Here is a 13454-nt window from a genome sequence, read left to right as displayed (position 1 = left end):
TTTTTTCCTTTCAAAATTATCTTTGTTGATTTTTTTTTAATATTAATCTGGTAAAAAATTTAGTTTTGTAATTTTTTTATTAATAAAAAAATTAAATCATATAATAAAAACACTATATATTTCTTCACAAAATATTATAAATTACTATAAATTATTTTATTCAATATATAGATTTAACACTGCTATATATTATTTTGACATGTAAGACATGGAATGCATCATTTGGATAGATATAGACAGACGGCATTTTAGACTAAAAGCATAAATTATTGAAATCTATGCATGCATTTAAAAAGCACCTCCACCTTTTGTTCTTACCCATTGGATTAATTCCAAAGCATGTGATTTTGACAGAATCTTAAAATAGTTTTTGTTTTTTGATTCATTAAATTAAAATTAAAATATCTACTGAAATTTTTTTTATATTCGATTGAAAAGGTCATTCCTTTTCAACAACCTTTCCATCTTTATCTTTAGCTAGATCTTTGTAGTGCTAGCATGTTAATATTAAAAATTAAAATTATTAAAATATACTTAAAATAAATATTAATTTAATAACTTTTAAAAATAAATATTAAAAAAAAGACACTAGAAAACAAATAGTACGGCATTCTCATGTGGTTTCCAGTAAAATAATCTTACCTAATAAATTATCCAGAAAGTAGTTGTATGATTTAGCATGTGGGGGCATCAATTTATTTATTATTATTTATTTTTTTTGGTTGACTCCACAACCTGTATTAAATTTCTGTTTTTTCCTTCCATGCAATCAGATTTCCGAATCCCAAAAAAATAAAAAGGGAAAAATAAAAAATAATGAAGTAACCAAATCATTTCTGATCCACATCAATAAACTAAGATATGCTTTACTTACTCCACAATATTGTCGATTATTATATTTAGAGGATGAGATTAATGTAAACTCTAGGGTTAGCATTAAATTCGTGATTGGAATTCAAGTTTTTGTTTTTTTCTTTTCTTCTGGGACCTGCAGTAGATGCACAGCTTTCCTGCTTAAACATCCTCCCTGTTGTAAATCCTTGCAAAGGGATCCTCCAACTTTTTTTATTCTTGGGTTACAAAGGGTCTGAAAACGTGAAAGCAAGCCTGGATTTTGGATTTGAGTGTTATGAAGTGAAGAAACTCCAAGACCCCAAGAAAAATGCATGATTAGCAGGTTAATCATCGTAAGAACTGGTCTTAGTGCATTGCATCATGATTTACACATTCTCTGGTTAAATTCATTGTGTGTCTTCGTGATAGAATTGATCACTGTCATCGAAGAATTGTGCATGACACAAGTAAAATATGCCACCAAAGTTGAATGCTTCTCCCGTGGGGAATCAACTGTTATCCTGGCGTCAGATTCTTGTATCCATCCCATCGGATTGGCTCTTTTTTCTTGGTTATTAGGTGGTGTTGGAAATTGTGGTTTAAAATATTTTTTTATTTAAAAATATATTAAAATGGTATTTTTTTATTTTTAAAAAATTATTTTTAATATTAGTATATTAAAATAATTTAAAATTATTAAAAAAAATTAATTTCAACTAAAAATTTTAAAAAAAATTATAATACAATTGAATTGCATTTCCAAATATGCTATTCTTCTATTCAAGAGAATACAGTGCAATGCTTTCAACTGTGTTTTATTAGAGCATTTAATGAAAATTGTTATTTTAAAGAGTTAAATTAATAGAATAATATTTTAAATAGTATAAATATAAATTATTTTATTTATGGGTATTCTAATAAAAAAATTATTTAAAAAGTTAATTGTATTGAAATGGAATAAATAAGTGTTTTATTTTTTTTAATAATTTTAATATTTTTTTTATATAGTTATATTTAATTGGTTTTTTTTTATTGCCCCACTTTATTGGTTTTGGCTTTTTCAAATATATATATGTTGCATTGCTCAGAAATATGGTGTAAACTGTGTTTCTTTAAAATTTATTTTTTTATATTTTGATTGTATTGATGTTAAAAATATTTTTTAAAAAACTAAAAAGATTTTATTTTAATGTATTTTTAAACTCAAAGTAATTTGGACCGTTACCGTTACTAAAATCTCTAACAAACTTATAAAAATAAAATTTATTAAAAAAAATATTTTTTAACATTTTATTTAGCTTACTCCCTACAGCATAAAAAATAAAATAAAGAAAAACTAAAATATAACCAGAGGGAGGAATATGTTGCCAGTAAATGTCAAGAGCTAAATCAACTTGAAAAGGTGCTTGAAGTCTCAAAAGCAAATGTTGAGAAGGAACTTAGATCCCTGAATGATGAGAAATCCAATCTTGAGCTAACTGCAGCTTCCTTGTCTCAAAGAGAGGAGGTTGGTATTTTCAAATATTATTGTTGGTGTGAATTATATTAATTTTTCATGTTGTTATACTCATCTACGTTTTCTTTTGAGCGCACGCAGGCTGTTATTGAGAGGAAAGCTGTACTAAGAAAAAGAGAGCGAGAGTTACTTGTTTTACAGGAAAAGCTTGCCAGCAAGGAATCTGTGAGTTCTTTTGCTGTAAATGTTGGAATTTATTGCCATTTTCAGTCCTCTTACCATTTCTCTCTCACTGGACTATTATTTTGAAATTTGTTTGGCAAAAGGCAGATTGAAATTGAAAAAGTTGTTGCCAATCATGAGAATGTTGTGAGAACAAGGAATTCAGAATTTGAAGCAGAGTTGGAGATGAAACGCCAATTGGTTGAAGATGAGATCGAGGCCAAGAGATGGGCTTGGGAATTGAGGGAGGTTGATCTTAAGCAGAGGGAGGACGTTGTTGAGAAGGATATTGAATTGAAAGGAGCTCTTCTGCTGAAAGAAAGAGAAGATATTAACAAAACAATGCTAGATCTTCAGAAGTCCTTGGACTCTTTGGAAGTCAAAAGGAAACAAGTTGATTGTGCAAAGGAAAAACTACAGACCATGATAAGTGAAACAAATGAGTTAGCAGTTTTAGAGATGAAACTTAAAGAAGAAGTTGACACTCTTAGCGCTCAGAAACTAGGACTTATGACTGAGGAAGACAGACTGAAATTTGAGAAGGATAAATTGGAAATTGACTGGGAGTTGATTCATGAGAAAAGAGAAGAGCTAAGGAAGGAAGCTGAACGTGTAGTTGAGGAGAGAGAAGCTATTTCTAGGTTGCTCAAAGATGAGCGCAATGTAAAGTCATGTAATTAGGTGGCATAATTAATGGGATTGAGTGGGAGATGAGTGGGAGATGAGTTGTAATTGGTGGAGGATGAGTTGGTATAATTAATGGAGTATAAGTGGAGGATGAGTTGTTAGGCATATATTCCTCCTAAATTTATGACCATTATACCTCACTCTTGCCTATAAATAGGCAATGCATTCAAGCCTATATACACACCAAAATAGAGAGAAGAAGAAGAGAGTAAAGAGAGAGTAATCCTACAAAATTATGAGGTATTTGTGATAGAGTAAGTGAGGTGTTTTCTCCTAATAATAGAGAGATTCTTAGTTGTTCTCCTATTATTTGAGAGAGGTTGTAATTCGCATATTACTTAGTAAAATCCTTCTATACTTGTCCGTGGACGTAGCCCAATTGGGTGAACCACGTAAATTCTTGTGTGTTCCATTTCTCATTTTATCCTGTCTCTTATCTTTTATCTTGTCGGGTTTGCATGCCAGCATCCTAACAGTGGTATCAGAGCCTTTTGGTTGGTGTTGATAATACACAAAGTTATTCACCTATACGGGGGTACTATTCACCTATACGGCACTATTCACCTATATAGAAAGTCAGTGCGGTGATTAAATACAGTTTAGGAAGTTCTGTCTAAGAAGATTGGGTTTTAAGCGGGACCGTTTGTGACCCCTCCAATCTTTCTTGTGAACTTACTTAGTGAAGTATTATTCACACGATACTATTTCTATATACGTTACAGACCTGTGAAACAGTGATAGCTGAATAGATCTCGGTGAATACAATGGTAACAAAGTATGAGATTGAGAGATTTAATGGGAGCAATTTCTCACTGTGAAAAATGAGAATCAAGGCAATCTTAAGGAAAGACAATTGCTTGGCAGCAATTGAGGATCGACCCGCGGAGATCACTGATGATGCAAAATGGAATGAGATGGATGGCAATGCTATTGCTAACATACATTTAGCATTAGCCGATGAAGTATTATCAAGTGTGGCGGAGAAGAAAACAGCTAAGGAGATATGGGAGACTCTATCAAAGTTATACGAGTCCAAGTCTTTACACAATAAGATTTTCTTAAAGCGGAGACTTTATACCCTTCGAATGGCAGAAACCACGTCGGTGACTGACCACATCAACACAATAAGAACTCTATTTTCACAACTCACTACGTTGGGTCATCAAATAGAGAAAAATGAACGTGCAGAGCTTCTACTTCAAAGTCTTCCTGATTCGTATGATCAACTTATTATCAACTTGACCAATAATATCCTCTCAAACTATTTAGTCTTCGATGATGTTGCAGCCGCTATCTTAGAAGAAGAAAATAGGCGCAAAAACAAAGGAGATAGAAACAGTTCAAACCAAGCAGAGGCGTTGTTGGTGTCAAGAGGAAGATCAACGGAGCGTGGCTCCAGTGGGAGTCAAAGGCAGGGGAGGTCCAAATCAAGAAGTAAGAAGACTGTGAAATGTTACAACTGTGGCAAAAAAGGGCACTTCAAAAAGGATTGTTGGTTTAAAAAGGGTATAGAGAATACTGTAGAGTTATCAAAATCTCAAGGGTGTGTTGCGAGCACCTCAGAAGATGGAGATGTTTTATATAGTGAAGCAGCGATAATCTCTACAGATATAGAAGAGCTCACTGAGGTCTGGCTAATGGATTCAGGAGCAACATGGCATATGACTCCTCATCGAGATTGGTTCCATACATATAAACCTATCTCTAGAGGCAAAGTGTTTATGGGTGATAATCATGCTTTAGAGATTGTTGGTATTGGCACCATCAAATTGAAGATGTATGATGGCTTAATTCGTACTATTTCAGAAGTGCGACATGTGAAAGACTTAAAGAAGAATCTTTTGTCCATAGAATAATTTGATAGTCTTGGCTGTAAGATCCGAACAGACAATGGAATCATGAAAATCATCAAAGGAGCGCTGGTGGTTTTAAAGGCAAGAAAGATAGTTGCAAATATATTTGCATTAATGGGAGAAACACATCATGAGGCAGAAGCGTCAATCGCATCAGCCAGTCCTGCAGAAGAGAAGACGATGATGTGGCATCAAAAACTAGGTCACATGTCGGAGAAAGGTTTAAAGGTTCTCTCTGATCAGAAGTTACTCCCTAGGCTTACAAAGGTTACTTTACCTTTTTGTGAGCACTATGTTACAAGTAAACAGCACAGGTTGAAGTTTGGCACATCAACAACTAAGAGCAAATGCATCTTAGACCTGATTCACTCTAATGTTTGGCAAGCACCAGTTGTATCCTTGGGAGGAGCAAGATACTTTGTATCATTCATAGATGACTTCTCCAGGAGATGTTGGGTGTATCCAATTAAAAGGAAGGCAGATGTGCTTACAGTCTTTAAAACTTTCAAAGTGCGGGTGGAACTTGAATCTGAAAAGAAGATTAAGTGTTTGAGGACTGACAATGGAAGAGAATATACCAGTGATGAATTTGATAACTTCTGTCAACATGAAGGTATCAAAAGGCAGTTCACAACGGCATACACTCCACAGCAAAATGGAGTGGCAGAGCGGATGAACAGAACTCTATTAGAAAGAACAAGAGCAATGTTGAAGGCTGCAGGTCTAGGAAAGTCATTCTGGGCAGAAGCAGTCAATACCGCCTGTTATGTGATAAATCGATCTCCATCAACTGCAATTGAGCTGAAGACACCGATAGAGATGTGGACTGGAAAACCAGCTGATTGTTCTCGATTGCATATATTTGGAAGTCCTCTATATGTGATGTACAATACACAAGAAGTTAGCAAGCTGGATTCAAAATCCAGAAAATGTATATTCTTGGGATATGCTGATGGAGTGAAGGGGTATCGCTTGTGGTATCCCACTGCCCACAAGGTAGTTATCAGTAGAGATGTCATATTTGCAGAAGGTAAAATACAAATGGAAGAGCATAATAGCATTCTAAAGGAGACTACAGCAGTCCATGTGGAAAATACTCAAAATCATGTTTCTTCTGAAGTTGTACCAGAGCATGAAGAGCAAGAACAAATAGTCTGAAACTCCTGAAGTTTGGCGGTCGACTCGTGAAAGAAGACCACCGGCTTGGCACTTAGAATATGTTACTGAAAGTAACATTGCATATTGTCTTCTAACAGAGGATGGAGAGCCATCAACTTTCCATGAGGCTATTAAAAGCACAGATGTATCTATGTGGATGACAGCAATGCAAGAGGAGATTGAAGCTCTGCACAAGAATAATACTTGGGATCTTGTTCCGCTACCACAAGGAAGAAAGGCCATTGGCAACAAATGGGTTTACAAGATAAAACGTGATGGCAATGATCAAGTGGAGCGGTATCGTGCAAGATTAGTGGTGAAAGGATATGCTCAGAAAGAAGGAATAGACTTCAATGAGATATTTTCTCCAGTGGTACGACTTACGACAATCAGAGTAGTCTTAGCAATGTGTGCTATATTTGATCTTCACTTGGAGCAGTTAGACGTGAAAACTGCATTTCTTCATGGAGAACTTGAAGAAGAAATTTATATGCTCCAACCAGAGGGTTTTGCTGAAATAGGCAAGGAGAACTTGGTTTGCAGGTTGAACAAATCTCTATACGGTCTTAAGCAGGCGCCGAGGTGTTGGTACAAGAGATTTGATTCCTTCATAATTAGCCTTGGGTACAATAGACTCAGTTCAGACCATTGTACGTATTACAAGAGGTTTGAAGAAGATTTCATCATTTTGTTGTTGTACGTGGATGACATGTTGGTGATAGGCCCCAACAAAGATCGAGTCCAAGAATTAAAGGCACAGTTGGCTAGAGAGTTTGATATGAAGGACTTAGGACCAGCAAACAAGATTCTAGGGATGCAAATTTACCGAGACAAAAGTAAGAGGAAGATTTGGCTTTCTTAGAAGAATTATTTGAAGAAAATCTTGCGACGCTTCAACATGCAAGATTGCAAGCCAATTTCCACCCCACTTCCTATTAATTTCAAATTATCCTCAAGTATGTCTCTTAGCAATGAAGCAGAGAGGATGGAGATGTCTTAAGTACCGTATGCATCAGCAGTGGAAAGTTTAATGTTTGCCATGATATGTACAAGACCAGACATTGCACAAGCAGTGGGAGCAGCTAGTCGATACATGGCAAATCCTGGTAGAGAGCATTGGAATACTATTAAGACGATCTTGAGATACATCAAGGATACCTCAGATGTTGCATTATGTTATGGAGGATCAGAATTTACGATCAAAGGTTATGTTGACTCAGATTTTGCTGGTGACCTTGAGAAAAGAAAATCCACTACAGGCTATGTGTTCATAATTGCAGGAGGAGCTGTGAGCTGGGTTTCTAAACTTCAGACTGTTGTAGCTTTGTCCACAACAGAAGCTGAGTACATGGCAGCTACACAAGCTTGTAAAGAAGCAATATGGATAAAGAAACTTATGGAGGAGCTCGGGCACAAACAAGAGAATATTCTTTTGTATTGTGATAGTCAAAGTGCCTTGTATATTGTAAGGAATCCAGCATTTCATTCAAGAACAAAACACATAGATGTTCAGTATCACTTTGTTCACGAAGTGGTGGAAGATGGAAGTGTGGATTTTCAGAAGATTCACACAAAGGAAAACCCAGTAGATGCTTTGACCAAACCGGTCAACACTGATAAGTATATATGGTGCAGATCCTCTTATAGCCTAACAGAAACGTAAACAACATGAAGATGACAAGTATAGAAAAGATAGACGAAGAATCACAGATAATCAAGTGTGAAGACTTGATTACATCATCAAAGACTTCAAGTGGGAGAATGTAAAGTCATGTAATTAGGTGGCATAATTAATGGGATATGAGTGGGAGATGAGTTGTAATTGGTGGAGGATGAGTTGGTATAATTAATGGAGTATAAGTGGAGGATGAGTTGTTAGGCATATATTCCTCCTAAATTTATGGCCATTATCCCTCTCTCTTGCCTATAAATAAGCAATGCATTCAAGCCTATATACACACCAAAATAGAGAGAAGAAGAAGAGAGTGAAGAGACAGTAATCCCACAAAATTGTGAGGTATTTGTGATAGAGTAAGTGAGGTCTTTTCTCCTAATAATAGAGAGATTCTTAGTTGTTCTCCTATTATTCGAGAGAGGTTGTAATTTCCCTATTACTTAGTAAAATTCTTCTATACTTGTCTGCGGATGTAGCCCAATTGGGTGAACCACGTAAATTCTTGTGTGTTCCATTTCTCATTTTATCCTGTCTCTTATTTTTTATCTTGTCGGGTTTGCATGCCAGCATCCTAACACGCAATAGCCTTAGACTAGAGAAGAAAGCAATACGAGATCAGCACATGCAAGATGTGGAGTCTCTTAATCGCGAGTGTGAAGAATTCACGAATAAAATGGAGCAAGAGCGCACCAAATGGTTCAACAAGATTCAAAAGGAACATGCAGAGTTCTTGTTGGGCATTGAGATGTAGAAGAGGGAACTGAAGAGCAGCACTGAGAAAAGGTGTGAAGAGATAGAAAGTTATTTAAGGGATAAAGAAAAAGCCTTTAAGCTAGAAAAGAAAAATCAGCTTCACTATATTGCCTCTCTTAGAGAAAAAGCAGAAAAATAGTTGGAACAAGTTGCTTTAGAAATGTCAAAACTTGATGCTCAGAGAATGAGATAAATTTGGACTGTGAGAGAAAGGATGGCGAATGGGCAATGCTGAATAAATCCATTGAGGAACTTAAGGGTCAGACACAAAAATTAGAGGAACAAAGGCAATTGTTACATAGAGAGAGAGAGGAGATTTTTGTTCAGATTGAGCAACTGAAAAAACTGGATGATTTGAAACTTGCCTTGGATGATATGGAAGTGGAAGAGATTCAACAATACAACATGGAGTCTAGCCGACAGAAAATTTCTGCAATAAGGCGTTTAAAGCAACAAAATAGTGTACAAGATACTGATTTGGTTTCATGCGGAAAAGTAGGAAGTGACAACATTATATGTTACGTTTTGAATTAATGAATTCAAAAATACAATAAAGCCTTGAAAGTTTAAAAGTTGGAATAAATAAATGAGGGGTATAATAATAATTAAATAAAGAGATTATAAATATAAATGGAAAGAAGAAAAAAGAAAAAGAAAAAGAGATTTGAATATTTTTAGAGAGAGAACCGTGAGAGAGAAGGGAGAAAGAAGAAGAAGAAGAGAAAAGAGGGAAAATAGAAAGGAAATAAAAAGGAGTTGAAGAAATAAGTTTAAAGGTAAGATTTAGGTTGTTAAATGTGTAAATGTATATTAATTGAATTTTAATTTTGGTTTTGATGAATTTTAGGGTTTTGAAAATTTGTGTTTTGGATTTAATTGATGAATTAAATTGAATGTTATAAGGTTAATTGTTGTGGGTATTTGATTATTTGGTTGATTTTGAGAGATTGAATTGAAAGATGATGATTTTGAGTTATGATTTTGTTTGAATGGTGAATTTGTGTTAGAAATAAGGAAAGAACAGTGGGTTTTCTGTTAAAATTCTGGGTTGGAGGTTGAAGAAGATAAAATTTCGGTTTGGTCCCTCAATTTTGGAAAATTACAATTTAGTCCCCAAACTTTGGAAAATTACAGATTGGTCCCTGGAGCATATTCTGAGATTCTGAACAGAATAACATATGAATTATGGGAAAAATTACTGTATAGTTATGAACTTATGAACTTTTAACACTTTCAATTTAGTCCTCCAATTTGATAAAAATTACCATTTGACCCTAACAATTTGGTAAAATTCCATAATGGTCCCTAGAGTATAATGAGATATTCTGGACAGAATTGAGGATTAATTATGGTCATAATTTCAGCATATTCATGGATTCATGACAGATTTTAGTTTGGTCCTCCATTTGACAAAAATTACAATTTGACCCTACAAATTTGAAAAAATTCCAGAATGGTCCCTAGAGAATAATTAGAGGTTGTGGACAAAAATGATGATGAATTATGAATATAATTCCACTATATTCATGAATTTAGGATATGTTTAGTTTGGTCCTCCAATTAGATGAAAATTACAATTTGGCCCTAAAAATATGATAAATTTCATATTAGTTCCTAGCTGTGATGTTAGCTTTTTCAGATTAGTTTGATGAATAATTTAGGGTTATTTAGTGAATTATTACCAATTTTATTATTTGTTTTATTATAGATTAGATTTCAGAAAAAACCGTTAATTTTTGGGTTTTTAGGAAAATAATTAGTTTAATCTAAAAACATATAGGGTTATGGAATAGACCTTTAGTTAAGTGTATTAAATAGGTTATATGTTCTTTTGAGTCATTCTTGAATATGTTTCCTTTGTATTCAAATAATCTTGATATTCTACCGGTAGGACGTCAGTAGAATTTTCTTCGGTGTCTGCTTTTGATTTCTGTTTGCTTTCGAGTCAGGTGAGTGGATAATTTTCCATATGTATGAGAAATATTATAAATATTTGATTTTTTATTATGAATTGGATCATGCTTCTTAATAATATATATGTTGATTATTATCTTTGTTATGATAAAGTATGATCAATTATTGAATCTGAATTCTTGATATGAACCAGTATATATTTTGAATTGACTTCTGAATTGATAGCTCCTCATTTGATTGATGTCATGAGTTGAGTCTTGAGATATGAATATATTTGTTTGATTATGATTATGAACCTATGGTATGTCAATCAGAATACATATGCTAACAGGGTAGTGTTAATCTTTGTGCACATCGTATCAGAACCCTAGTTGGTCGGGGGAATCACCAACCTATGTGGATTGATCATCCTACAATACGGAGCTTCATGCTTATTGCATTTTGATTTTCTAATGAGTTTTACCATATGATCTTGTTATGGCCAATTTGAGAAACATTTCTATAAGAACCTAGAGCCATACTTGTATATATATTTCTCATTGCTGTATTACCTGGTGTGTGTGTATTGAACGTTATCTACTCACTAAGTTGTTGAATTCACCCTCTCATTATTTATCCTTTTCAGGCTTATAGCTTGATAGCAGGTCACTTTTGTTGGACCTTCAGAATCTGCTTTTTTAGTTGTAATTTGTACATTTTCCTTTATATCTAGTTAGTGCTCTAAAACTATGAAATTATATTAACTCTTGTATTAAGTCAATCAAATTGCATTAGTGCTATGTTGAACTCTAATTAAGTTTTTAAGGAGAAGTTTGTATGTAAGTTTAGGTTCGTATAGGTATGAAACCTTGGAGGGGAACCTTGCCTATGTGCCGGTTATGGATCCGGGATTCGAGTCATGACGTTATAGGTGGAGTCAACTCTCCTACACTAAAAGCAAATGTTGCTTCCTCCCCAAACTCTGATCGTTTTTCTTGGATAAAGAGTTGCATTGAATTGATCTTTAAAAATTCCCCTGGGAGGCCCCTAACAAAAAGTGAGGAGTCTGGATGTCTGGCCATGAAGATGCAAGTTTGACAGCTGGAACATTGGATACCTTGAATGGATATTGTGGGCAAAAGTTTATGTCAGTAGAAATTTTTGACAAAAGCCAACCTATTAGATATGCTTATGGTGAGCCAAAGGTGATGCCTGAAGTGCCTCCTGAAGGCATTATTACAAAGGGAGCACGTGCTGCTGAATATGATATCGTGGAAGTTGCAAATGAAAGGATCACACACCCAATTTCTGATCTAGCACCACAGGATGGAAGGAAAAGACGAGTTGACAACTCATCTTTGGATAATTCTGTTGATTCTCAGCTAGGGAAAAGTCAGAGCAATAAGAAAAGGAGGCAAAAAGAAATTGCCAGTGCAAATTTATCTGAAGATGCTATTAACAATAGGTATAAATCTTTTCCTGACAAACTTAGCATGTATGTTGTTACTCATGCTTCTTGTCTAAGATAATATGATTCATTGATTTATCTGTTCTCAGTATAACTTGGACCCGGGATGCTGTTTGTAAGGATGAGGATGCAGCTGAAGATGCAGATGTACTTATAATAGACAAAATCATTGAAGTTTCTGAAGTGACTTGTGAAATAACTGATGGTGCTTTTGCTAATCAAGAAAAACCAACGCCCGTTCAAATTCTGAAAAGACATCCAACCCCAATACTGGTACAGGCAGGCAGGTTTCGGAAGTGTCAAAGGAGCATTGTGTGGGAAATGTTGGAAATGGCTCCAAGTAAAGTCAGGCAACTCACAATGCTTTAAATATTCTCTATCACTCGATGTTGTATGGGAATACACGGCTTTAAGTTTCATTATTTAAATCATCTCTATGATCAATTTTGTGATTTATTGTGTGGTCTGATTTTTCTTTTTAGTTTGGGCATGATGGTGTAGTGGTCTAAATTTCTCATAGTTGAACCTTGGATGTCTGCGTCGATTTGGATTGAGTTTTCTATGCTGCTGGTATCACCTGCAAGTTTTGGATGGTTTGCTATGAAAATTTTAGACTGTCATTGTCGCAACCTGAATCCCGGATCCATGACCAGTACATAGGTAAGGTTCCTCTCTAAGGTTCCATAACTATACAAACCCAAACTTACACACAAACTTCTCCTAACTCAATCAGAGTTCAACGCAACATTATTAACAAAATTAACTTCATAATATAATTTTATTGTCTTAATACAAGAGTTCATATAATTACATAGTTTTGAAGCTCTAACTAGATATAAAAAAAGGTACAAATTACTACCAAAAGAGCAGGTTTTCAAAGTCCAACAAAAGTAACCTGCTATCAAACTATAAGCCTGAAAAGGATAAATGATGAGAGAGTGAGTTCAATAACTCAGTGAATAGATAATATTCAATATACACACTCGAGGTAATATAACAAGGATGAATATATATACAATTATGGCTTTAGGTTCTTATGGAAAGGTTTCTCAAATAGGTCATAACAAGAAAATCATATGGTAAAACTCGTCAGAAAATCAAAATGCAATAAGCATGAGGCTCTGTACTTTAGGATGATCAATCCACACAGGTTGGTGACTTCCCCGACCAACTAGTATTCAAATACGATGTGCACAAAGATTAAAACTACCATGTTAACATGGGTATTCTGACTGACATACCATAGGTTCATAATCATAATCAAACAGACATATTCATATCTCAAGGCTCAACTCATGACATCAATCAAAAGAGGAGTTATCAATTTAGAAGTCAATTAAAATATATACTGGTTCATATCAAAGATTTAGATTCAACAATTGATCATGCTTTATTATAACAACGATAATAATCAATATATATATATATATATATAACAAGAAGCATGAAACAATT

General features: G+C 34.4%; 2 protein-coding genes across 2 annotated transcripts in view; one reads left to right on the top strand and one right to left on the bottom strand.

Moving 5' to 3' along the window:
* Positions 1-13454, bottom strand: part of LOC105115445 (LRR receptor-like serine/threonine-protein kinase FLS2) — an 88054-nt gene that overhangs the window by 58202 nt on the left and 16398 nt on the right. The window lies entirely within an intron of this gene.
* LOC105115444 (uncharacterized) lies at positions 11522-12613 on the top strand. The gene is made up of 2 exons (XM_011012329.1): positions 11522-11996; positions 12089-12613. The coding sequence occupies exons 1-2, from the start codon at positions 11602-11604 to the stop codon at positions 12366-12368; spliced, it is 675 nt and encodes a 224-aa protein (XP_011010631.1). The 5' UTR covers positions 11522-11601; the 3' UTR covers positions 12369-12613.

Source organism: Populus euphratica, unplaced genomic scaffold (genome assembly GCF_000495115.2).
Source record: "Populus euphratica unplaced genomic scaffold, PopEup_1.0 scaffold701.1, whole genome shotgun sequence".
Taxonomy (NCBI): Eukaryota; Viridiplantae; Streptophyta; class Magnoliopsida; order Malpighiales; family Salicaceae; genus Populus; species Populus euphratica.
The sequence above is the reverse complement of the archived record's forward strand: the minus strand, read 5'-3'. Positions and strand labels throughout refer to the sequence as shown.

What these genes read in the sequence shown, in the direction of transcription:
- LOC105115444 (XM_011012329.1), top strand. Translation starts at nt 11,602, where the DNA reads ATGTCTGGCCATGAAGATGCAAGTTTGACAGCTGGAACATTGGATACC. An exon ending in GAAGATGCTATTAACAATAG is followed by an intron (nt 11,997 to 12,088) that starts GTATAAATCTTT and finishes ATCTGTTCTCAG; the next exon opens with TATAACTTGGACCCGGGATG.